Source organism: Delphinus delphis, chromosome 2, assembly GCF_949987515.2.
Source record: "Delphinus delphis chromosome 2, mDelDel1.2, whole genome shotgun sequence".
Classification (NCBI taxonomy): domain Eukaryota; kingdom Metazoa; phylum Chordata; class Mammalia; order Artiodactyla; family Delphinidae; genus Delphinus; species Delphinus delphis.
In genome coordinates, this window is record NC_082684.1 from 85,107,119 (window position 1) to 85,133,498 (window position 26,380).

Here is a 26,380-nt window from a genome sequence, read left to right on the forward strand (position 1 = left end):
GCATCTAAGATTCAATTAAGTACCCTTAGGTACTTTTCATGGAAAAAGTTTCTCAGGGGCAACTATGTTCCAAATGTCTCTTTCTCCTACACTGTCTAGAAGTGTTGAGTCTGGGTCAGAGAAAGTAAAATTCACTAAAAACTCGGATTAATCAATTATTATCCTTTATCTTGATAATTCTTATTCAAGGTGCTTTTCAGGGAGAACCCTCTATGGCTGATTGAGCCACAGGGCAAAGAAAGAAGAAGAAGGCCATCTTCGAGCCTAGAAATTATAAACAAAGGCCAAGTCCTGAGAATGAATTTAGGAAGAAATGAATCCATGTGTACAGATCACAAAGCTGGTCAGTGGTCAGCCTTCTCCTGAGTTAGGAAATAGTAGTAGTAATTCCTTCATTTTTCTTTACAAACTCATCCACAGCCTAGCTTTGTTCCAGTCCAGAGCTCTGTTCTACTGCAAAGTCTAACGGTTAACACACAATTAACAATCGCTCTACTTCCACCACCATCACTGCCATTTTTAAAAGGTGCTCAAGGGACAAAGAGTGTTTACAGTAGCGTACTCAGTAAGAAATGACAGTTATATAAGCTGGCTGGGGACTTCCCTGGTGGTCCCGTGGCTAAGACTCCACGTTCCCAGAGCAGAGGGGCCTGGGTTCGATCCCTGGTCAGGGAACTAGATCCCACAGGCCTCAACTAAAGATCCCACATGCCGCAACTAAAGATCCCACATGCCGCAACTAAAGATCACGCATGCCACAACTAAAATATCCTGCATGCCACAACTAAGACCTGACGTAGCCATAGAAAGAAAGAAAGAAATACTAAAAAAAAAAAAAAAAAAAAAAAAAAAGCTGGCTGGACTTGTCTGCTTTAAAGTAGGTCTTGATTGGCAGAAGTCCTTTCCTTTCCTCATATCTGCCCCAACGGTAAGAAATGAACAGTTCTATGAGGTCCCAGCTCACCCGTTCCGCCACACCCCTCCACCCCACACTGATATTCACTCCTCCTTGGAAGGCTTTTTGCTTTTGAGTTCTTGAAAGAAAGAATAGTTCTTGTTCCTAACCCTTTTCTCTTACCCCATTTGGCTTGTCTGAAGCACACTGACCAGATGAGCTTCTATAGCTCTTCCTTCAGGCAAACAATTGTATCTATTCTTGCTAAATTGTTTTAGCTGGCAGAAATAAAGAACAGGGCTACTTCCCACAATTCCAAAATCCCCAAAGGTCTGAAAACCAAAAATTCTTTGTAACTCTTTTGGCAGCAAAACCTGAACTGACATACTATTTACAGTCCTATTTTATTCCACTTAATATGATTATCCATCTGTTTCTCTGTAGAAATGTGTTTTATTACGGAGTGCTGACCAGACCCACTTGAGGTGTTATGTAATATGCCCAGTATATACCCTTTGTTAGCTTTTTGAAAAATCCAGAACTAGCCTGAGATCTGAAACATTTGGCCCCAAGGTTTCAAATAAGGGACTGTGAATGTACTGTGAGTGTCTGGTGTTAAATTCGCTTGCTGAGCAAGACAGTTCCTTCCTTTCTTTTTTTTTTTAAATTTATTTATTTAATTAATTTATTATTTTTTTGCTGCATTGGGTCTTTGTTGCCGTGCACGGGCTTTCCCTAGTTGTGGCGAGCGGGGGATACTCTTCGTTGAGGTGCATAGGCTTCTCACTGGGGTGGCTTCTCTTCTTGAGGTGCATGGGCTCTAGGACTGCAGGCTTCAGTTGTTGTGGCACAAGGGCTGGGCTCAGTAGTTGTGGCTCGCGGGCTCTAGAGCGCAGGCTCAGTAGTTGTGGCGCACGGGCTTAGTTGCTCCATGGCACGTGGGATCTTCCCGGACCAGGGATCAAACCCGTGTCCCCTGCATTGGCAGGCGGATTCTTAACCACTGCGCCACCAGGGAAGTCCGACAGTTCCTTTCTGTTCAGATTCCTAACTCTGCCTGCGAGCTGAGTCTCTAGTACTGAGTACCAGATGTCCTCACATTGTAAAACCAACATGATTAAAATTCTCTACGACTGTTCTGCTCATAGTACCTCCCGAAACAGTAAGATAAGGGACAATTCCCAAATACCAGCTTTAAGAGTTCATAAATGCAAGATGACATCTTAGTTTTCCCTCCAACCCCCAAACACTGAAATGAGGCAGAGCAATGAGTTTATTGCTACTGCAAATCCCAATACCAGCATTTAGGGAACATGAAGTTCTCACCATTCACAATCTCGTGTCCAAAAAACATCTTCACTCCTGGGACACTTCGATCAGTCTCCACATTCTTCACTGTTATAGAAAACAATTCATTTGGTTGATAAAAAGTAATATTCCCTAAAACTATAAGAAAATATGTCTCACAAAAGTGCCCAAATCTGAGTTTTATAAAAATCCCTAAATTATCTTCCCCAAGGAATAAAAAGTCAATAATAAATTACAAAGCTATAACCTTGAAACAAGTAGTATAAAGAACAGAGGGAACACCAGAATGGTCCAAGATACACTAAAAGGGCAGTAGTAGTACAGTGAATTTAAACTTCTTCCAAAAATATTCTAAGGCCTTTGGGGCTAAGGATTATCTACTTATTATATTTCTACTGATTTTTACTCCACCTAACTCCAGAAAAAAACAAGTCATCTGACTACTTCTAGAGTCCACACCCTGTTTCATGTCACTCTACATGCTTGAGCTATTAATTGTCAGAGACAACAATCCAACTCCTGGCCCAATTATAGGCTCTTCTATGAGTAGGTAAGGGAGTTGGGAGAAGTTTATTTGTCATGTTTACAATACAGTGTCAATTTTTTCTAGATGGCAGTGCTCACAGCAGCTGTATATTTCCACATTTCTCAGCAATCCAAAACAAATGTTTTACCTTCACTAGTCCACTGAACATATTCTTACATAGGTCAAAGATCACCAACTGCCTATTTGTCAAATCCCCAAAAAAGTTTACAATCTTATACTTGGTTCCCATGCATCCACTGACAATACTGTTCTCTCCTTTCTTCTTTGGCTTACAGGACACTCTTTTTTTTTTCTCTCTCTCTTTTTTTTTTTTTGCGCGGTACGCGGGCCTCTCACTGTTGTGGCCTCTCCCATTGCGGAGTACAGGCTCCGGACGCGCAGGCTCAGCGGCCATGGCTCACAGGCCCAGCCGCTCTGCGGCACATGGGATCTTCGTGGACCGGGGCACGAACCCGTATCCCCTGCATCGGCAGGCGGACTCTCAACTACTGCCCACCAGGGAAGCCCTACAGGACACTCTTAGTGTTTATTTCTTTTCCTACTAATTATCTAAAGCCACCACACTGAGCACCCACTCCAAACCAGGCATCTTGCTAATTATTTGCCTGTGTTTGACTATCCAGTAACATAATGAGATAGGTATTTCACTATCTCCATTATGGAGGAATTTGAGGCTCAGCAAGGTTGAATAACCTGCTCAAGGTCACACTACTAGTAAAAGACAGAGTCAGGATTCAAAACCAGGCCTCAATGATTTTAATAAGCATCTTGTAACCAGTGTTCCACTGTCTCCCTGATTTCCTCCTTCCAGTCTCCTTAGCTGTCTCTGCCACCACCGCTTGCCCCTTACACATTGATAATCCCTAGGGTGATATTCTTCATGCTTCTTCCTTCTCCTTGAATGATCACATCAACTTCCTAGTTGTCCTGACATACATTATTTCTCCAGTATGGATTATTTCTCTGAGCTCCACTCTCATTTTCAACTAATAGCAGACTTACTGCATTATTTTTCAAATTGATCATTATCTTCTCCCACTAACCAACAAACCTGTTCCTCTTCCCATTTCTATCAATTAATAACAGTATTATACACATAATCTGAGTTATAAATGTAGGAGGCTCTTTGACTATCTAATTCAGCAGTCCCCAACCTTTTTGGCACCAGGGACCGGTTTCGTGGAAGACAATTTTTCCATGGACTGGGGTGGGGGGATGGTTTCGGGATGATTCAAGCACATTACATTTATTGTGCACTTTATTTCTATTATTATTACATTGTAATATATAATGAAATAATTACACAACTCACCATAATGCTGACAGGAGGTGGAGCTCAGGCAGTGCAAGTGATGGGGAGCGGCTGTAAATACTGATGAAGCTTTGCTCGCTCGCCTGCCATTCACCTCCTGCTGTGCAGCCCGGTTCCTAACAGGCCATGGACCAGTACCGGTCTGTGGTCGGGGGATTGGGGACCCCTGATCTAATTGATTACTAGGTTACTTATCCTCACTCCTAAGCATTTCTAGAATCTGTCTTCTCTACTCCATTCCTTGCCAAACCTTAGCTCTGACTCCCATCATTTCCTCTTTATTGGGTCCCTTGATTGTCTGAATAGTTCCCTGTCTATTCTCCTTGTCTCTAGTTTATTGCTACTTCAAACCTTCCTTCATGCTGCTGTCATAGTGATGTCACTCCCTGCTTTGTCCAAATGGTACATAAATTAGTAAGCAGGTGTAACAGTTCTACCATCAACTCCTCCTTTGGGAAGCCTCCCCCACTGTCCTAACCCTACCATTCTCAGATCTAAATTAGCTGAAATTCTGTGTTTCCACAGCATCTTGTGCGTCCCTCTATCACACAGGGTATCACACTGCATTACACCTTTCTACTTGTTTACCTGTCTCCTTACTAGACAAAGTTTTTTGAGGACAGAGACCATGTTATTCTTATCCATATCCCTGGTACCCAGCACAGTGCCTGGGATATAAAACTCAGTAAATGATTACCAAATGAATTAATATTGCAAAAGCCTGGTATAGTCCCATCCTAGCCTACAAAAGTCTATTTTAACTCATAATATGGCTTAACAGTAACACTAATCTCTCAAATGTCATTTACACGTTTCAACTGTGAACTTGAAATTTACTGTGCCAGGAAATCAACTACTCTTAACAAGTCAATATTCTAGCTGAATAAAAACTATATATTGGGGCTTCAAGGTGAGCACATGGAGGAGACTAAGAGGGTGGCATGCCTAGAGAGGGTAGAAACTCTGAGCCCCTTCCCACATACCTTGCCCTATAAATCTCTTCCATCTGGCTGTTCCTGAATTTTATCCTTTAAAAATGAATTGGAATTGAAACTGGGAGGTGTAAAGGCTACCTTGTGACCAGGAGGATAACACATGGTCGCTGAGGTGGCAGAGCAGGAGCACAAGACACCTGATCCCTCCTGGCATCTTTCAGCCACTGCACTATTCCTCAGTAGTCTACCTCTGGGCTTCTTTTTGCATGAGAAAAATTAACCCCTTACAGTCTTTGTGAATTTGTCTGTTGAAGCCAAAAGCAATTCTAATACAGTGGTTATTCTTAATTTCAAGGTGCATATGGAGAGAAATTAAAAGAAGTACCCAGTTAAAAAAAACTCTCTATATTGAAAATTTCCACTATCATGTCAATAAAAGTATAGAAGTGGGGACAAGCCAGCATATGCAGCCATGTTGCTCTGTTAGGGAAAACAGCATTCTAATCCTCCTCCCACCCTTTCCCTAAAATAGGAATAATGCCACTCTCCCAGTTGCTAAGCGAGCGCAGAACCATCACCCAAACTGAGTTATTAGTCTCCTAAAAGGCAGGAGATTATGAGAAATAAAATGAGACCTTTCTTCAGGACAACAATCTTGTTAGGGTCCACATGCTGGAGCACTCCCTCAAAGATGCCACAAACCAATGTGAGTTTCACTCTTCTCCACAAAATCTGATTGAGGAAATGGTAGTCACTGGTGGGATCCATGCTATTTGATTCCAGAAGGAGTCTTCAAATAATCTTCTTTAAGTATCCAAACCCTTGAAAATAAAAGAGATCTATGATTTTTTAAATATTTTGGGGAAAATGAGGTTATTTTTCCTTTCCCCATACCTGGGATAAGAAAAATTAAAATATTAGAGAAATTCAATTCTGTTCATCTTTTTAGAATGATAATGAGAAAAATATCATTGCAAGCACCAACTCTAATTTATACATGGGAAACTAAAAAGTTATGACTTCAGGCAAGGGCTTCCCTGGTGGCGCCCTTGAGAATGGTTGAGAATCTGCCTGCCAATGCAGGGGACACGGGTTCGAGCCCTGGTCTGGGAGGATCCCACATGCCGCGGAGCAACTGGGCCCGTGAGCCACAACTACTGAGCCTGCGCGTCTGGAGCCTGTGCTCCGCAACAAGAGAGGCCACAACAGTGAGAGGCCTGCGCACCACGATGAAGAGTGGACCCCGCATGCCACAACCAGAGAAAGCCCTCACACAGAAACGAAGACCCAACACAGCAAAAATAAATTAATTAATAAACTCCTACCCCCAAATCTTCTTAAAAAAAAAAAAAGACTTCAGGCAAGGTGGGTTTGACGTCTTTGTCTATAAAATGGCCTAATGTCACTTTTCCTTCCTTAGCTAAATGGAATAAGAAGAACATTTAAAAAAAAAAAAAAAAAGAAGAACATTTAGAGGCTTTTTAATAGCACATGCATACATCATTTTAACAGCAACCAAAAAAACTAAAAGAACAAATGAAAAAAAATGATATTGGCAAACACCTGCCAACACATTGCAATAAACTGTTTACCCAGAAACGTCTGGGATCTAACCTCTTCTAGATGAAGCCTCTTCTAGGTTAATCACATTTCCAGAGTTTCACACTGTAACCAACCAAAGAATAAGTGACTTAGAACTATCACAATTTACGCATTACCAATCCAGCTGCCATGTCACTGCGAGGGCCATTCCACCCGACCCTGGCCACAGCTCAGGGACTGGGCTGCTGTAATGTCACCAGTCATGTGCAGCCTGACAGATTAACTGACACATGCCACACACTGGTTTTGTAAAATTCAACTGTTTTTGTAAAAATGATGCATGCTTATAAAAAGGATAACAATGCAGAAATGTACAAAGAAAAAACTTTATCTTGCAGAAATAGCTATCATTCATAGTAGACACTCTTATAATCCTCAGTGTAATACTGTAAATTAAAAGATTAAAAAAAAAAGATGAATCCTTTTCTCTAAGTATCTTTTAGAACAATCCTGTTATTCGGATGTCTTTGTATTTAGAAGCTCAGCTAAGTGTTCCTCCACAGTGGTTAAATTTAAAAATGGCTTGCCTGTGCCCCACTTGGAATAGTCAACCAGTGAATTTTGCAATTTAGTTTAACTATAAAACACTGACTAAATAACTAAGGCCCAATTTGACTAGGAAGAGGTGAGACGTTACATAGCATTTTTAGCCAGATAAATAACTTACACTTTAATATTTTAAGGTCTAGCAAGTGCCTTCACAATTATTATTTGTTGCCTACAACAACTACCTAATTTACAGATGTAGAAACTGAGGCTTAAAGATTTAAGACACCTGCCCAAAGTTACACAGCTAGAAGGTAATGGAAACTGAACTAAAACCAGGTCCTTAGTGGAGGATGTGTGCAGTCTAGTGCAAGACAAAGTGTTATGCATCCAGAAAGAACAGAAAACAAGTCACCAGAGTGCCTGGAAAAATCATTCTTCTTTGTTCAAGTCAATCCAACTGGTAAAAGGGGAATTTTTACAGAAATAAAAGAAAACATAAAACTGGAAAAAACAGCCCTTAATAGAGGTAAAAATTAATTTATATTTTTAAAAGATACATAAGAAATAAGCTTGTGAAATGCCTGGATAATAAAGAAATTTAAGAAATGTTAAAGTAAATCAGAAAAACATTAACACAAAGCAAAGCGCCGACTGAGGATGGTTGCAAAAGGTTAAGATTCAAGATTAGGGGCTTCCCTGGTGGCGCAGTGGTTGAGAGTCCGCCTGCCGATTGCAGGGGACACAGGTTCGTGCCCCGGTCCGGGAAGATCCCACATGCCGCAGGAGAGGCTAAGCCCGTGAGCCATGGCCGCTGAGCCTGGGCGTCCGGACCCTGTGCTCCGCAACGGGAGAGGCCACAGCAGTGAGAGGCCCGCGTACCGCAGGAAAAAAAAAAAAAAAAAAAAAGATTCAAGATTAGGAAGGAGCGAGTAAGGTCAGGACCTAGAGATGGGCTTCAAGACAGACTCAGAAAATGGACATTCACCTCGGTGACATCACAGGTTTTTCTACCATACTTACGCTCTCAGAATAAAAAGAAGGTCCTGTGGCCTAGATGGGCATATCCAACATGTCACACTCTGCTTATTCAGGCAGACATCATTAGGTCAGACAAAAGTAAGTCTATCGTGAAAACAATTCAGTAAGACTAGAACCTCAGTATCCTTGCTAAGCCGTTAAAGCCTTAGGTAAAGCTTAAAACTAGTAACCTAAATTGACTTGACCATTTCGCTAATACAGGGTTCTAGTGCTTAAGTACTAAGTGATAGTGGTCAGAATTTGGTTCTTCCATAACTCAAACCAGTTCTGTACAAAGTAACACTCGAGGGGTGGGTAAGGGGTGTAAAGGCACTGAAGCCACAGGAAAAGAACTGGTTCATCTTAAAGGGTGTACTAATTTAACGGGTGGCTTTAAATGTTTTCAAGAAAACAAACAAAAATATGCCACAGGAACAAAATGCAAATTTCCTCGTTTTTAAGGCAAAATAAGAAACTTCAAATAAACGGCGGGCCATACGCTAGAAATTCTCTCCTCCGCCGTTGGGTTTGTTTTTCTTTTTCCTCCGACGAAAGTTTGGGAAATCTTGTCTCTATTTCAGCCAAATGGTGAGTTACTCGAGCTTCAGTCTTGAAGTGAAAAAAGAGGGACTGCTGTTAAGGAAAAACTCTCGGGGAGTTCCAAGCCCGCGGTGGCGGTTATCAAAGGACAGTCCCGAAAACTAAAGCACGTAGCGCTGGGAACCCACTCTACAGGTCGGACGCCAGCCGGCCTGAACCAGAGGTCCCGTCTGTTTCCCGAGGAGCCAATCGGCGCGCGGTCCCGAGGCTGGCTCTCGAGCGCCCCTTGCGGCCGAGAGGAGAGAGGGCCCCCAGGAAGAATCAGGAGGTGCAACTCCCAGCATGCAGTTCCCGGGAGACACACCCTAGCGTTCACTCAAGCGACGTTTTGTCTGTTTTTATTGTTTCTCTCCGCAATCCATGCCAACCGTAGGGTGGAATTTCTAGTGTAAGAGTTCTGTGAGAAACAGGTTGGCTACACCGCCTGCCACACGTTATTGTGTTGTAAAACAGTGGGTCAATGGCGTTGCCCTTTTAATTGTGGGCGCTAGGGTCAGAATTGCCCCTTTAAGGCCGGTGGCATCATGTTTCCGGGGGCGTGGCCCGTCTTTAGCTAGACCCGGTCGGGCGCTGGGCTGATTCATTCGGGGGCTGGAGCTAGGAACGTCGACGTCGGCTCCGGCGCTGAGCTCAGCCTCATTCCCAATTGGCTGGGCCTCCGGGCCGCCCTCCCCCGCGCGCCACCCCTGGGTTCCCTTCCCAGTCCACAGTAGAACCACTGCCCTCTCCCTTCTTGACCCCTGGCTCTTCCTCCCATTCTTCCCTCCCTACCGCCGCCGCTGTCGTTTCTGGCGCCGCTGCTCCCGGAGGAGCTCCCGGCTCGGTGATGGGGTCCCGGGCCTCCACGTTACTGCGGGACGAAGAGCTCGAGGAGATCAAGAAGGAAACTGGCTGTGAGTTTGGGCAGGGGGTGGGAACGCGGCCGAGCGCCTCCGGTTGGCCTCAGGACCAAGGGCGACTGTCACTGAGGTCTGGAGATGAGGTCCCGGGAGGTTGGGGGGAGTCCTGGGCAGCCTCCAGCGCTGGAGCTTCGGGGATGATGGAGGACCTGTTCTTAAGCTACAGCTACCTGGAGCAGGGCAGTGCCTCTTGTGGGGCTGTCCTTCCCACCAAAGGCGGGAGTCATGATCACCCGTATATCACTGATCCCGCTCTTTTCTCTTCCCCCTGCTCTTGAAAGCCCCCCGAACTCTTTTCCTTTATCTTTCCTCGCACCAACCTCAAATTCAGGAACTGTGGATGGATTCTGTAGAAAACCTTCTGTCCGTTCCCGTGATGTTTCTGGGCAAGGATTTAAAACCACTGACAACTGTGGGAAATCAAACAAATTCTTGCCACAACCGGAAAAATAAATCCAGAAAGTGAGATCGTACAGTAAGGCTTTGGAAGACAGGACGGGACACCTTAAAGAATCAGGGTCTGAATATGAGACTTCTTTCATTCTGAGCTTGTGGAGAGAAAGCACGGATACTGTGACTACGTTTTTTATTTACAGTGAGGATGCTTGCTGTCCTAATTTCAGATCTATTGATTTCTACTATGCTGGGATACTTCATGCAGTCGCCGTGGAAATTGGATATGCTCCAAAAACCTCAGTGTGAATTTGTACTAGGAACTGATTTTTTACAGTCCAGTCTCTTCCTCATTAACTGGAAAGGGGCAACAGAGTTTTGGGAATTCAGAAGCCCGGTAAAACACCATCATACATTTGTGTAATCCTTGATAATGCATACATTATTTTCTCTTCTCAGTAATTCATTATGACTCTTGTATTTTACATGAGTTATATAAACATCCGGGCTCTGAGTCTTCATGATACCTGTCTTTGATAATGAGATGACCAGTAAATAACTCAGTGGTCCATTCGCAGATAATATTGAGTGCTGGGGGAACCTCAGAATTATTCAGGCAGTGGTGGCCTGAGATAAATTAAATGCTGTCCCATGCTTTCTGACAAGTTCAACTTTCTAGAATCTTCAAGTTGGAAGGGGTGTTATCTAGCCTCATCCCTTGTCAGACTGGTTTACTGCTTTCAGCATCTCCTAACTTACCGTCATTAAGCCTCTCCATAAAGACTTTAAGGGCCTCACCGCCTACCAATGTAGTCCTTTTGATGATTTTGAATGAATGACAGAAAGTAGTTAGCTGTTTATAATGTGCAGTACTTATTTGGCCACTTGACCTTATGTTCATTTTATGACTTACCCTGACTCCAAGAGTAGAAACGTAGGCAGTTTGGATTCAGCAAGCATTTTATTACATTTTGTGGTTATGACCTCTGGCCACACTTGTGAGAACATAAGAACTACTGTGGGTCTAAGGTGACACCAGAGTTAAAGCATTCATGCTTAAAATTAAAAGTCACATAATGAGGGAGTGTAAACCAGAGTGAGGGTGGGAAAAAGCTATTTTTACCTCAAGAGGAAGGGAGCAATAATCTCATTCTGGTTTTATTACATTTGACCAAATGAAAGTGGCCTCAATTGCCTTAGGACTCTGGATTATATTTTACTGTGTGACCTTGTGAGAACTGAGTACTCCTGCAGAACTATTTTCCTAGTTGCCGAAAAGTGAATCAAGCCTGAGGGAGAGTCTCAGCCACAACCAGTACAAATGTATGTATTGAGCCAGAAAGCCTAATGAAACAAGTACTTATTGAATTTTTGCAATGTCTATATTCAGTACGATACTGGGTACTCAAAGCAGATGGTGACAAAAGATGCTCACAAACCTGTCATAGAGATAAGCCCACAGGAGTTAGGATTAGCATCAGGACATAGGGTACCTGAAATTGTGTGGCACCTCTTTCAGAACTCAGGGAAGAGTCCTTGTGAGCTGGCTTTGAGGAGGACAGGAATTGGGCCTTGATTCATGCATGAATTGATTAGATTTGGATAAATTAACCTAGGGCATTTTGGGTGGCTTCCAGGTGCTTTCTCCCCCAGTATGCTACCTGTCATTCTTCTGCTCTGGGAGTTGAGCCATCAATTTATCCAGTTAGTGCCGATCAGCAGAGTTGATTTTTAAAGCATTAATCTTAGCATGATGCAAAAGGTTTAGAAGAATAAAAACAATGGATACCTGAGGGTCGGGTAGAGAGGTGGAATTAGTCCTGTTTTCCTCTGCTTCTTGTTCTGTTAAGAGTTTGGGGAACTATCAATCAGAAACACTTCAAGTTAAGAACAAGTATAAGACATTTCTTTACTCGCTTTGCCAGTAAGAAAATGTAGCATGATTGAGTAAAACTGACTTTATATTCAGTATGAAAGCTTTGCATTCGTAAGTCTAAATTGATTAGAATTCATGTATGACTAGGTTATCCGGTATTTGAAATTTAATCTCTAAGTGTTTGGAAAAGTAATTCTAAGTAAGAATTCCTTGTAAGCCTCAACGTTGTCATCTGTAAATGGGAATAATAATAGTACCTACTTTATAGGATTCCTAGTGAGAATAAAATGAGAAAAATGTAAACTACTTAGAATAGTGTCTAGGTATGTAATGAGCACCAGGTGTTAGCTATTACCTTTTGAACCACAGATAACAATCATCTTATTGGGAAAATACCATTAGCATATGCTAGTTATAAAAACTTTGTCTAGAGCTATATAACTGGAGAGGTGACGGCATTTTACACTTTTCCTATTTTCAGGGGATATTGGATTAGGAATCATGTTTTCCCAATTCTAAGGAAATAAAACTTTGAAAGGAGTAGAAATCCTGTTTTTTCTAACTGTTTGAAAAACACTGTCTAAAAACACTTTGTGTTGGCGTAAAACATTTGCTATATTGTCTTAGTTCTATCACCTTCTTTCACTCGTCAACATTTCCATAAATTAAAATCATTTCAATAAAAGTTGTCATTAAGGGAAAGGTCGTAAGTGTCTTGGGAGTTTCTGTATGCTCCACCTTTAGTTCACTTAACTGTGTGGCAATAACCTGGCTGGGAATTACTTAAAACCTTTTAAAAAGAAATAGCCACATAATCTGTGAGAAACAACTCATGCCAACTGAGTAGTAATAAATGCCGATTGATTTATTTTTAGCCTCTACCTTCTGGTGTGTGTCATGTGACATGGCAAAGATATTGAACAGGTTTGGGAAGTACGTTTTACAGGCCAGTGAGGTTTTGTTTGTTTGAAAGGGTGTAGTGATGATAGAACTAGTGTGGGTTTCTCTGTAGTTGCAACAAAGAGCCCAAGACAGGCAAAGGCAATTGCTTGAGAATAATTTCCTGGGCTAGAATGTAAGTGGAAGTTCAACTTCAGACTGCTCCTGCTCAAAATGCAGAACCCCTTCATGGCCCTCATCTGCCTTGCCATAGTGCCTGAAGGTTCTGTCACTACAGAAGACCCTGCTGCTGTCTTCCAGCTCCTGTTTTTTTATTTTTGGCTGCGTTGGTCTTCTTTGCTGTGGGCATGTTTTCTCTAGTTGCAGCAAGCGGGCGCTACTCTTCGTTGCGGTGCATGGGCTCCTCATTGCGGTGGCTTCTCTTGTTGCGGAGCACGGGCTCTAGGCGCGTGGGCTTCAGTAGTTGTGGCATGTAGGCTCAGTAGATGTGGCTCGTGGGCTCTAGAGTGCAGGCTCAGTAGTTGTGGCGCACGGGCTTAGTTGCTCTGCAGCATGTGGGATCTTCCCAGACCAGGGCTTGAACCTGTGTCCCCTGCATTGGCAGGCGGGTTCTTAGCCACTGCCCAGCGGGGAAGCCCTATATATATATTTTTGGTGAACCATTTTTTTTTTTTTTTTTTTTTTTTTTTTTTTTTTTTTTTTTTTTTTTTTTTTTTGCTGTAGGCGGGCCTCTCACTGTTGTGGCCTCTCCGGCTGCGGAGCACAGGCTCCGGACGCGCAGGCCCGGCGGCCATGGCCCACGGGCCCAGCCGCTCCGCGGCATGCGGGATCCTCCCGGACCGGGGCACGAACCCGTGTCCCCTGCATCGGCAGGCGGACTCCCAACCACTGCGCCACCAGGGAAGCCCCCTGGTGAACCATTTTAAAGTTGCAGATGTTAGAACCCTTCACCCCTTAAGCATTCTGCATGTATCTCCTGAGAATAGGGTTTTTTTTCCCTACATAACTAGAATACTATTATCACACCTAAGAAAGTTGACAATAATTCTATAAATATTATCTATCATTCAGTCCATATTTAGACATCCCCAGTTATAAGAAAGTTTTTGTTTTTGTTTTTAATCTCTTTTAAGTCTCTTAATCTATAGGTTTCCTGAGAGAGTAGGCCAGCTCTTGAAGTCCTCTTGCCACAGGAAATGCGAAATATTGGAGTATGGAGTGTTCAGGAGGAATGGTTAGGGGTGCAGGCTTCAACCTCTCAATCTTTTGAGAGTTACCTTCGGTTGCACATATATGCTTTACCTAGGTTATTAATCTGTTCTTCTGCGTTAAGATTTAGGATAAAGGCAAGGGCAAAATGACTTTTTTTCTTATTCCCTTTTCATTTTTACTCCTCACTTTGCTTTTCCTCCTTAGTGCTTGGCATTTCTGTGAAATGCCTTCTTTCTCTGAGCACAGTAATGATAGTCAGAATGGCTTTTAGTCAGGAAGATTAGCAGTGTCTTTTAAGTAAACTTTCAACAATAGAAACTAATTATTTGCCCATCAGTGGAGAAAAATATAGCTTCGTTCAAGATATGCCCACATTCACAGCCTTTTCTGAAAGTAATTGTCAACTCCTGAGACTTCCTTTGGGTTACCAAGAATGATGCAGGTTTCGGGCACTTGTCCTGCTAACCTAGCGCCTTCTGGTGAGAATAGTTTCCTGGAAACTTGTCCTGCCTTCCTCTGTGGCAGTTCCAATACCTTTTTGCTCCTTGAAGTTACTCTGAGGTATACACCTTGGAGTTTGCTTTATATTCTTGGCCATAGTGAGTTTAGCACCTGAATTAAAGCCTGCTTACTTGCTGTTGCTACTGTTGCTGCTGCTTCTCCTTCTTCTCTTTCTCCTCCTTCTTCGTCTGTTCTAACGGAGCTCTTTGTAACAATATCATTATAACATTAGTTCCAATATTTAGGAGGTAGATTGAGATGTAACCATACTGAGTTGTGTTAAAAGTTGGCATTTGGTTGTACATTTCTCCCCTGATTTCCACATAGCCCAGTTTGTCCTGGAAGATAGCAGTTTTATGGTTGTTTGGATACTTATTTACACAGTTATTTTTAACATATTGGTAAATTAGGAACTCAGCCATAAACTGATCTCTTTTTCTGAAATATGGGATATAATGTCATACCATTACTCACTAAGGGAATTTTAAAAATCGTACTATAAGGTTTCAGTGTCCCTTTCTTTTGGATGGTGTTCTAGATTAGAAAGATGTCTGATGGCTCACTTGTTAGTTGAAGAAGTTGGACAAGGTGACAACATTTCTTCCAACTTAAAAATTTTATAACTTGCTGTACATACTCATATATACATACATACGGAATTTCTAGAAGGATTCACAGTAAACTGGTAATAGTGTTTGACTCTGGCAACGGAGACTGAGGAATGCGGTTGTTAGGGTGACTTTTCGTTATGATCACCTTTTTTTTTTTTTTTGTGCGGTACGTGGGGGGCTCTCCCTGTTGTGGCCTCTCCCATTGCGGAGCACAGGCTCCAGACGCGCAGGCTCAGCGGCCATGGCTCATGGGCCCAGCCGCTCCGCGGCACGTGGGATCTTCCCGGACCGGGGCACAAACCCATGTCCCCTGCATCGGCAGGCAGACTCTCAACCACTGCGCCACCAGGGAAGCCCTATGATCACTTTTGTACCATTTTTACCATGTGGATAGATTGTTTTCTCAAATTAAAAAAAAAAAAACTAGTATAAAAAGAACTGCAATTTGAATGTGTTCCTTGTTAAAGAAAAGTAACCTGAAATATATAATACTCAGTGGACTAAATATTATGCAGTTATTAAAAAGGACTCCAATATAGAAAAATTATGAATTAATAAATGAAAAATAAGCTATTATGTTTATGTAAAGTACACAGTGACATGTTAGATGATATATGAAGAAATGAAAGCAGTGATGTTGAGATGGTGAACGAATTTTGTTTTTTCAAAAAATTCTTTGGGAAAGTTAGTCATTCTTTAACTGACTTATTTTGTGAAAACTAAAGGGAACTTTAGTTCTAGAGCAGCCTTTGAGGCCCGAGGCCAAAGCCTAGTCAGGTTCCTGAAGAAAACAGTTGTGACTGGCAGAATCAGGAGAAAGCTGGAGATTAATTAGTACAGCAGTAAAACTGTACCTGCAGGCTCACAATGTAAGGATAATGATGATAATAGCTAACCTGGACTGCTTACCAAGTGCCAGACCTTTGCCAAGCGCTTTCCTCTCCTGGATTCTGTTAGTTCATTCCACAACCCCACTCACTAACCCCTCACTGGTAAGCTGTGGTGCCGTGATTGGAATCAGAACCTGTCAACCTGACTCTCACAAGAGTGTACACCAAGCTACTGACACCTGCCTGACTAGCAGAAAGGTCCACAGCTGCTTCAGTGTCTGGCCCCCTGCTGGCTCTGCCCTGGCTGGGAATGGTTCTGCCTCCTCCTCTGCTCTCTGCTCTCCTTAGAGAGCCAGTCGTACAGAACGGAGCCCAGCCTGCGCTGAAACCTGACGCTGAAGAATTCACAGCTTTGCCCAGTGTGTCTTCTCCTCCTAGCTCTGGGCCACTCACTTCCTGTTTCTTCTGCCCGTGGCCCTGTTTATTTTATCCCATTGTTCCTAAAACTGCAGGTGGATTTTTGTTTCTTGAGCTGGGGGAGGAAGACAACTACCAGGACTCCCTCAGCCACCCCTTTACCCGTGAAGGTACAGCCTAGGACAAAGTCCACACTTGCCACACGCTTTTTGGCTGTTGTCTTTTCTCCTTTGATAACTTCTTTTTTTCCTCCTACCTCCCATCTGCCACGAGACTAAACTATTTCCCAGAAATTCCTTTTTGCATTTCCAAAGTTTCATTGTCTACCTGTAGTTATTACCTCATAATTGTCAGCTTGTGCCTGAGTTAGTCCAAAATGAGGAGCAAAACAGCTTCCTTGTAGATGTCATCTGATGATAACATGACCATTTTACAAATTACCTAATTTCCTTTCTCGGAGCCCATTCCTTTACTGGGAACTCAGTGGAGGTCATGCCATCACAGAGAAGAGGCTGACCCAAGGCTGTGGTGATCTTTTACCCGAAGATCAGTCCTGAAGGAAAAGATAAAGCCACTGATGCTTGGGGTAGGAGTAAATCAGATTTTTAAAATACAATCTGTTTCACAAGACCCAATCTTTTTTTTTTTTTTTTTGCGGTACGCAGGCCTCTCACTGTTGTGGCCTCTCCCGTTGCGGAGCACAGGCTCCGGACGCACAGGCTCAGTGGCCATGGCTCACGGGCCCAGCTGCTCCGCGGCATGTGGGATCCTCCCGGACTGGGACACGAATCTGTGTCCCCTGCATCGGCAGGCAGACTCTCAACCACTGTGCCACCAGGGAACTCCAGCCCCAATCTTTAATTCAACACAAGTTACCTACCCAGCTGTGCCAGCCTGAAACATCAAACTGATTATTAGAGATGCATTTTTAATCAAAGCATGCATTTTCATAGCCTCTAAGTCAGGGTACTGAAAGGTGAAAGTTTCACAATTTCCTTTTAAACTAAATTTGGCCTTGTTTTGTTAAATCTTAACTACCTGACATGTAACACAGTCTTAATTAAGCCTAGACTTCATTCCTGAGAGTCAATTTTGTTTACTCTTGATTTAGTTTATTTTCTAACTCCTTTCATTCTTCCTGCTTTGACACTCTAGAGGTGAGTTGGAGTTGAGATTTCGGCCCACTTTACTGACTTTGAAGCGTTTAATGTTGGCCTGGGACCAGAAGAGCAGCTGGCTTCTGAAGGGCCACATTCAGGTTCAATTCGAGTGGAGGGCAACTTCTCCAACTGGGACTAATTTTGTGTTCTTTAGTTTCCCACAGTCAGATCACCCGCCTCTACAGCCGGTTCACCAGCCTGGACAAAGGAGAGAATGGGACTCTCAGGTAGGCAGTTCCGTTCTTTATTTTCTGACAACGTCTGAATAGCTGCCTTTATCCAGAGAGCAGACACAATAGGCATCTGGAATGCAGAGAACAGGGACCATTTCTTCACTCATCTTTGAGTATCATTGATCCACAGGGGACTTACATACTAAGCAGAACAATGAAATTACATTTATCACTAGGTGCTTGCTACTTTACTCCAGCTCCCCTTAGTTTGGGTGGCCATTGCTCTGGTCCTATGAATGTACCTTTGGGAATTTCGACTCTCTCTGCTTGAGTTTTCCCACAGCTCTTTTCCAAACATGTTAGCTTTCAGGAGGCTGACCCATAGCAATCCAAGATGGTGTAGGTTGTTTTGTCCTTTCCCCTCTCATTTCCCAACCCAACCCATATTCCTAGGGTACATCAGTTTATATGTATTAATGTTAGATAAGATGTTCAGTATTTTCGTCTAGAGCAGTGGTTCTCAACTGATGGCTATTTTCCCTTGGGTGGCCAAATATCTGGAGACATTTTTGACTGTCACAGCTGGGGAATGCTACTGATGTCTAGTGGGTAGAGGCCAGGAATGCTGCTGAACATCCTAAAATGCACAGGACAATCCCCCCTAAATGTCAGTAGTGCCACAGCTGAGAAACTGGTCTTGAGTAAGTATATGATTTCTGAGTAATGTAATGCTGTATCATTTCATATTTGTAATTGTCTTATAGTCAAATGAAATATCTCCTTACCACCACCTCCCAACCTAACTCAGTAGCAGCATTTTGTTACTGTTGTTCCTCAGCCTTGATTGAATGATATAGAATGAAGCTGTTTGCCTTTCTGACGGCTGTCAAGAAACAATGGAGGACTTCTTTAGAAGCCTTGTAGCATAGGTGTGGGGTGTAGCATGACAGGGAGAGGAATATAGTTGCTGAGCCTTTGTGCATAATCCTCAGGCAGAAGAGCTAGAAAATGGCTGATAAATCCATAGGGCCATGTTTGTTTAGGGCAAAATCTGGCTTCACTGAAAGCTGGAATTGACCAAAACCATGCTGCCCAGTCATTAAAGTCAATGGCTACGGAATACCTATCACGTGCAAAGACCACACTAAGTACTTTTTCTTTTTTTTTACCGCACTGCTCAGCATGCAGGATCTTAGTTCCCCGGCCAGTGATCGAACCTGAGCCCCCTGCAGTGGAAGCGCAGAGTCTTAACCACTGGACCGCCAGAGAAGTCCCCTCTTTGTCTTTTTTTAATTGAGGCAAAATACACATAACATAATATTTCACATTTCAAAGTGTACATTTTAGTGGCATTAAGTACATTCACAACACTGTATAATACGTTTATATATTACCACAGTCTAGTTGCAGAACAGTTTCATCAGCTCAGATGGAAACCTCATACCCATTGAGCAGTCATTTCCCATTCCTCTCTCTATGGACATTTCATATAAATGGAATCATGCAGTATGTGGCCTTTTGTGACTGACTCTTTCATATAACATGATTTTTTTTTTTATTATTTTATTTTTGGCTGCCTTGGGTCTTGGTTGCTGTGGGCAGGCTTTCTCTAGTTGCGTTGAGTGGGGGCTACTCTTCGTTGCAGTGCGTGGGCTTCTCATTGCAGTGGCTTCTCTTGTTGTGGAGAAGAGGCTGTAGGCGAGTGGGCTTCAGTAGTTGTGGTTCACGAGCTCTAGAGCACAGGCTCGGTAGTTGTGGCACATGGACTTTGTTGCTCCACGGCATGTGGGATCTTCCCGGACCAGGGCTTGAACCCGTGTCCCCTGCATTGGCAGGCGGATTCGTAACCACTGTGCCACCAGGGAAGTCCCCTAACATGTTCAAGATTCTTCCATGTTATAGTGTGTATCAGTACTTCTTTCCTTTTTGTGGCTGAATAATATTCCATTGTATGCATAGACCACATTTTGTTCATCTATTCGTCAGATGGTAGAGCTTTGAGTTGTTAACACCTTTTGGCTACTATGAACATTTTTGTGTGGACTTATGTTTTAATTCTCTTGGGCATATACCTAGGGGTAGAATTGTGGGTCACATGGTAATTTTATGCTTAATTTATTGAAGACCCACCAAACTCTTTTGCACAGCTCTGTACTGTTTTACATTCCCACCAGCAATGTAATGAGGGTTCAAATTTCTCCACATCCTCATCAGCACTTATTATCTCTCTTTTGATTTTAGCTATTCTAGTGGATGTGAATGGTAGATCACTGTGGTTTTGATTTGCAGTTCCCTAGTGGCTAATGATGTTGAGCATCTTTTCTATGTGCTGGTTGACCATTTGTATGTCTTCTTTGGAGAAATGCCTATTCAAGTCCTTTGCCTATTTTTTAACTGGATGTTTGTCATTTTGAGTTTTTTGTATGTATATGTATACACACACACAATATATATATATGTATTTTTTGTTATATTTATACAAAATGAAAAAGAAAGAAGGGACTTCCCTGGTGGTCCAGTGGTTAAGACTGTGCACTTAACCCACTGCAGGGAGCGCGGGTGCGATCCCTGGTCGGGGAACTAAGATCCTACATGCCGCGCAGTGCAGCCAAAACAAAACAAAACAAAACAAAATGTGTGTGTGTGTAACAATAGATAGAAATGTAAGAGTCAGACTTTATTTTTTGGCCTGTGGATATCTAGCTGTTCCAGCACCATTTGTTGAGGAGACTATATAAATTTGTATTAGAAAAATTAACAAGACTAGAAATTTCTATTTTTCCTTCAGCCCAAATACTTGAATAATTTACTTAAGTTTGGGATTACGTCTTCCTCATAAATTCAGATTTAACCACTAAGTGAAGATATAGAATTCACATTAGTTTTTTTTTTTTTCCTGCGGTACGCAGGCCTCTCACTGCTGCGGCCCCTCCCGCTGCGGAGCACAGCCTCCGGACACGCAGGCCCAGCCGCTTTGCGGCATGTGGGATCCTCCCGGACCGGGGCACGAACCCGTGTCCCCTGCATCAGCAGGCGACTCTCAACCACTGCGCCACCAGGGAAACCCTTCACATTAGTTTTGAGTCCTTTTCTTCTTTCTAGAAAGGGTGATTTGTAAATGTGTGCTTTAATCACTTTCATTGTTTGCTGGAAAACAATGGAAAATCTTTTGTAAAAGGAGCTGTTTCTCCTCAGAAGAGGTGAAAACTTTCCATGTGTCAGTTAGTCTTACCTGCTCCTTAAAATCTAGGCAAGATTTGCTCTGCCCCTAAAACATAATTTCACACTCTATGGAAAGCCAGTGAACTAACTCACTCATTTGATAGGTATTTATTGAATACCTATGATGCACTAGGCACTGCTTTCTGTTCTGGTTTCTACAAATTCTTGGTAGGGGAAGAGATGGTAATGGAAATGATAGGGTAATTTTTGATTTCATGGTTACCTGAGTCTAGCTGATTCTTTTGTATTCAGCATTACAAAGCAGTTGGTCTGAAATCTGTTCTTTGATCTCCATCATGGTTTGGATTAAAATACGGGAGAAGCCCCAAGCCACCTTGAGTGCAAGAAGAAATTACCCCATTGTACTACATAGTAAACAACTAGCATGTTACAGTTAACCCTTGAACAATGCAAGGGTTAGAGGTGGTGACCCTCTGCACAGTCAAATCCGAGAATAACTTATAGTCTGCCCTCAGTGTACGTGGTTCCACATCTGCAGATTCAACCAATGATGGATCCTGTAGTACTGAAGTATTAACTATTGAAAAAAATCCACACGTGGATGGACCCACACAGTTCAAATCCATGTTGTTCAAGGGTCAACTGTGTATATATCAATAAATCATTTTGTTGGACCCTCCCAATATCAGGGATTTCACAGTGGCTGTGCCTCCGACAATGGCCATCTCAGCCCCTGGCCATCTTGTTATAGATTGTCGTCCCCTCTCCCCCAACCCCATCTTTTCTACTCCCTCCAGCCGTAGACATAACCTGGTAAACTCAGAATTCTTTTATAGTAATAGAGTGATTTACCTCTCTCCAGCCTTTACCGCCAGACTCAGCTCAAGGCCTGTCTTGACCTTTCTAGAACCCATTAGGGTGCTCAGCCGAATATAAGTTACCTCCAGTCTTTTTGTTACCTTTAACATGCCCCACTTTCCTAAGAAAGTTAGTAGGAGAAATATTTTTCCTTCCACATTTTCTTCACTTTCCTCTCCCAAGATGCTCTATGTCTGCGGCTTGAAGCCAAATTCTGCAGAGTGAGAGACTATAGTGTACTGTCCAAGGCATTCTGTACTCCTTTTTTTTCAATTTAATTTTACTTATTTATTTATTTTGCCTGTGTTGGGTCTTCGTTGCTGTGTGCAGGCTTTCCTCTAGTTGCAGCGAGCAGGGGCTACTCTTCGTTGCGGTACGCAGGCTTGTCATTGTGGTGGCTTCTTTTGTTGCGGAGCACGGGCTCTAGGTGCGCGGGCTTCAGTAGTTGTGGCGCACGGGCTTCAGTAGTTGTGGCGCACGGGCTTCGTTCCTCTGCGGCATGTGGGATCTTCCTGGACCAGGGCTCGAACCCGTGTCCCCTGCATTGGCAGGTGGATTCTTAACCACTGCACCACCAGGGAAACCCCTGTAACTCCTTTTTTTAAAGTGTCAGTCTCAGTGGGATCATGAAGCAGAAACTATAGAAGGCTTTGGTTAGAAATGGAGCTTCTGCAAAATGCTTTCAGAGATTCACCCCCAAAGTATGTTTTATAGAACACTAGTTCCTTGGCCTACCAATAGATGTTGAGTTAAAATGATTGGTAATCTTTAGATCGGTATTTCACAGAATATAAATATATACTATAACCTCACAAATCTTACTTTCTTCAGGTGCCATTATTTTGGGTGAAATATTTCTACCACTGCCATTGAAATTGGTCTTTGAAAAGCCAGCTGGGTCCTATAAGGTGCCCTGAAATGGTCCTATGTAGGTCAGATCAGGGTGAGAGCCTGGTCGTTATCTGGATACAAAGAAGGTTTCTTTTGTTTAAGTATCCTTGGTGCTGATCTAATCTGTGTTAGATGTCAGGATAATGGCTACCCTTTAAGGAGGGGAGCAGATAGAGACAAAAGGAACATGAAGGAGGTATCTGGGTACTGATAGTAACCAATTTTTTGGTTTGGGTGCCGGTTATAATCTTCACTTGGTGAAAATTCATCATACCGAATGCTTGTGATTTCTGCTCTTCCCTGTATGTATGTTATACTTCATTAAAAGTTTACTTTAAAAATATCCTGTGCATTGAGCAATTTTTTTGAGCAATTTTAATATTGGATTTTTGTCAGATACTTTTTCTCAAATAATACCATGATGAAAACTATTCCTGGATGGTAAATCCATGCAGGTTAAATTGACTACAGGGGACAGTACAGACCAGTTAAACTCTGCAAGAAAGTTATTACTGAAATTACTAGTTGGCTGTGTTGTTATATATCACTTTAAAAAAGATTACCTCTAGGGAATTCCCTGGCGGTCCAGTGGTTAGGACTCAGCGCTTTCACTGCCGGGGGCCCAGGTTCACTCCCTGGTTGGGGAACTAAGATCCCAAATGCCGCAAGGTGCAGCCAGAAATAAATAAATAAATAAACAAACAAACAAATAAATAAATAAGATTACCTATAAATTCTAAGAGATTGTTTCCTGAATGGTAGCCATTTATCTGCTTAAAAACTAAGTGCTTTTGAGACTCATTTTCTTCTTTGACTTCATCCAAGAGGGCAGATGATTTCAATATCCTGGATAAGCACTTACTTTGTACACAATGGTATCAGTCATTCCAGAATGGAGTTTCACAGAACCACGATGCCAGTCTAATTCTCATTCTTTTAGTAGATAACCTTTTTTTTTCCTCTCTGAAACCTTCAAATATCTCCTCCTGATGTTCTGAAATTTCACAAAGTTGTACCTTTTTGTAGGTTATTTTTCATTATTCATTGCTCAGTATCAGGTGAACCTTCTCAATCTAAATATACATCCTTTAGGGAAGTCCCTGGCGGTCCAGTGGTTAAGACTCCACGCTTCCAATGCAGGGGGCGAGGGTTCAATCCCTGGTTGGGAAACTAAGATCCCACATGCTATGCAGCATGGCCAAAAAAAAAGTTAAAATATGTCCTTTAGCTGGAAAGTTTTCTTCTGCTATTTCTTTACTTCCTCCCCCTCTTATTTCTTTATTGATTTTCATGGCATTTCTGTTGGTTGGCTATTGGACCACCGTGACTCAATTTTCTCTCATATTTTCTGATTTTTTTCCATTGCTTTCTGACAGATATCCTTGAATTTATTTTGTAGACCTTTTGATGAACTTATCCACAGTCATATTTTTAATTTCCAAGAAACTATCTCGTTCTCTGACCTCTGCTCTATCATAGTAGCTTATTTTTGTTTTACAGATGCAAGAACTTATCAAATATCTATTGCGTTACTTACTAGAATCTTTCAGAACTCCTTTTTATTCCCTGAATTATGATTATCTCTATTCATCTTGATCCTACTTTTTTATGTTATTGATTTTCCCAAAATGCCAGTAAGTGTTGGTTGTCGATTCATATTTATGAAAAAGTGTGGATGGATTACTGTAGAAAACTGGCATGGGCTTGTTTGTGGTTGCTTTCTCCACAGGTCTTTGCCTGGATGGAAGGACTGACTTCAAGCCCTCTATACTCTGAGCAGGGCCAGTAAGTTGCTAGACCTCACTTTAGGGCATACGGTCAGGGAGCAAGGGGACAAATTTGCAACTCTCTTCCCCAAATAAAAGGACTGTGTTCCTGGGGAGCCAGCCTCCAACACTTGGCCGAAACCCTGCCCAGGTGGATCTTTCAGTTTCTTTCCATAGCAGTTCTCCATTTTTATCCTGGGGACAAATGGTTTTATATTCTTGGGATGGGTCCTGGCAACAGTGGGCAGCTGACCCATTCTTAAGAGTTCCTTTAATTAGTTTTTGTAACTGCTACTTTCCTCACCTGGCAAACCTGAAAAAAAATTGTATTACCAAGACAAAAAAAATCATTTTTATCAATTTAATTTAAAATATCAAATGTTTTAGATAACGGAAATTATTATCATTTCAATGTTAATAAATATAAATAATTACATAATAAATACAAATAGTAAATGATTTATCTCTATTATACTAAAATGTGGAAAACTTTTTTTAAAAATTAATTAATTATTTTATTTATTTGGTTGTGCCAGGTCCCAGTTGCGGCTCCAGGCCTCCTTAGTTGCAGCAGGTGACCTCCTTAGTTGTGGCATGCAAACTCTTAGTTGCAGCATGCATGTAGGATCTAGTTCCCTGACCAGCGATTGAACCCGGGCCCCCTGCATTGGGAGCGTGGAGTCTTATCCACTGCGCCACCAGGGAAGTCCCCAGAAAACTGTTTTCTTAATTGAACGTGTGTTCCTACAGGTATGTCCAACTAGCAGACTTTAATGTCCTCATTATGTATGTTATCTAAGCATCTACCCTGGGTGCTTAAAATATAAGAAGTTAACTTTGAGGCTACATCTCTGTATAAGAGAAAGAACTTGGCATCTACCTTGGGTCCTTAAAATATAAGAAGTTAACTATGAGGTTACATCTCTGTATAAGAGAAAACTTTCACAGTGAAGATCAGTGTAGAGGGTTGGCATTTCTGGTTACTGAGGTCTCTAAAACTGGTTTCCCAGAGCATCTCTGTGCTTGTACATATCTGGAAAACAATTCTTCATTGTGAATTTTTTGGCCATAAAAAATGCCATTATACATGGTTCTGCCTACTACCAGTAATAATGTCTTAATCCTCAAGGAAGATTTTCCTAGGTATACTATGAGATAGAATATAATATTGGTATGTTTTTTAATGAGCACACAAAAATTTGCATTTTGAATGAATTATAACACTTGTGGTATGTGAGCTGCTTGGAGTATTTCTTTTTCTCCATTAGATTTGTGTTGGCAGACAAATTTGAGAAGCTGAGTTCTAGAGGTAGTGTCCAGATGATCTCCATTCCACTATAGAACAACCAGCAATAATAAACTGTACATTGTTTGACAGTTTATAAACTATTTTTTATACCCTTTCATTTTTATATTTATATTTTCAACTGTATTCCCCTTGATCTTATAGACCCCATTTTATATACAATCTAATTTCTAAGAGTAAAGTTTAAAAGTGTCATAAGACAAGGTTTAGGTCCTTATTGACATTGGAAATCCACGACTAGATTCTTCATTGAGACCCAAGGGGTTAGGCTAGGTTGTGGACTCAGCACCTGATACTAGGCCTGGTATTTAAACTGTATCTTTTTGCAGCTAAAATTACTTAAGCTCATTAGACATTAAACTGAGGTATGTGGCCTTGCAATTCAAATCAGCCTTAATCTTCATTTAAAAGGGACTAATTATTGTTTCTTAACCTCTGTCAAAGAGGAACTACATTGTGTTGATAATGTAGACTTTGTATTATAGAACACATTATATAATAAGAGCTTAGTACATGTTTGTTGAATTAAACAATCAGGACCTCAGTAATTTTCTTTCTTTCATCATTTTAAGCAAACTAGTTATCTTATGAATGGCTTCTTCTAATTCATTAACTGATATAAAAATTATTACCCTAAATGATGAAAGAAGATTAGAATCTGGAGTTATTGTACCAGAACTTTGTGCTTAGTCCCCTGGG

At 42.0% G+C, this 26,380-nt stretch overlaps 2 protein-coding genes across 2 annotated transcripts in view; one reads left to right on the top strand and one right to left on the bottom strand.

The window, feature by feature from the left end:
• Positions 1–8,857, bottom strand: part of EXD1 (exonuclease 3'-5' domain containing 1) — a 38,928-nt gene extending 30,071 nt beyond the window's left edge. The window contains exons 1-3 of the mRNA XM_060005021.1: positions 8,605–8,857; positions 5,633–5,818; positions 2,222–2,290 (exon numbers count right to left, since the gene is read on the bottom strand). Coding sequence (XP_059861004.1) covers positions 2,222–2,290; positions 5,633–5,765 — 202 coding nt within the window. The 5' untranslated portion in view covers positions 5,766–5,818; positions 8,605–8,857. The remainder of the gene's footprint in view (positions 1–2,221; positions 2,291–5,632; positions 5,819–8,604) is intronic.
• Positions 8,858–9,304: 447 nt separating this feature from the next.
• CHP1 (calcineurin like EF-hand protein 1) overlaps positions 9,305–26,380 on the top strand; it is a 37,435-nt gene continuing 20,359 nt past the window's right edge. Inside the window, exons 1-2 of the mRNA XM_060005022.1 lie at positions 9,305–9,598; positions 17,659–17,731. Of these exons, the coding sequence (XP_059861005.1) occupies positions 9,532–9,598; positions 17,659–17,731 (140 nt within the window). The 5' untranslated portion in view covers positions 9,305–9,531. The remainder of the gene's footprint in view (positions 9,599–17,658; positions 17,732–26,380) is intronic.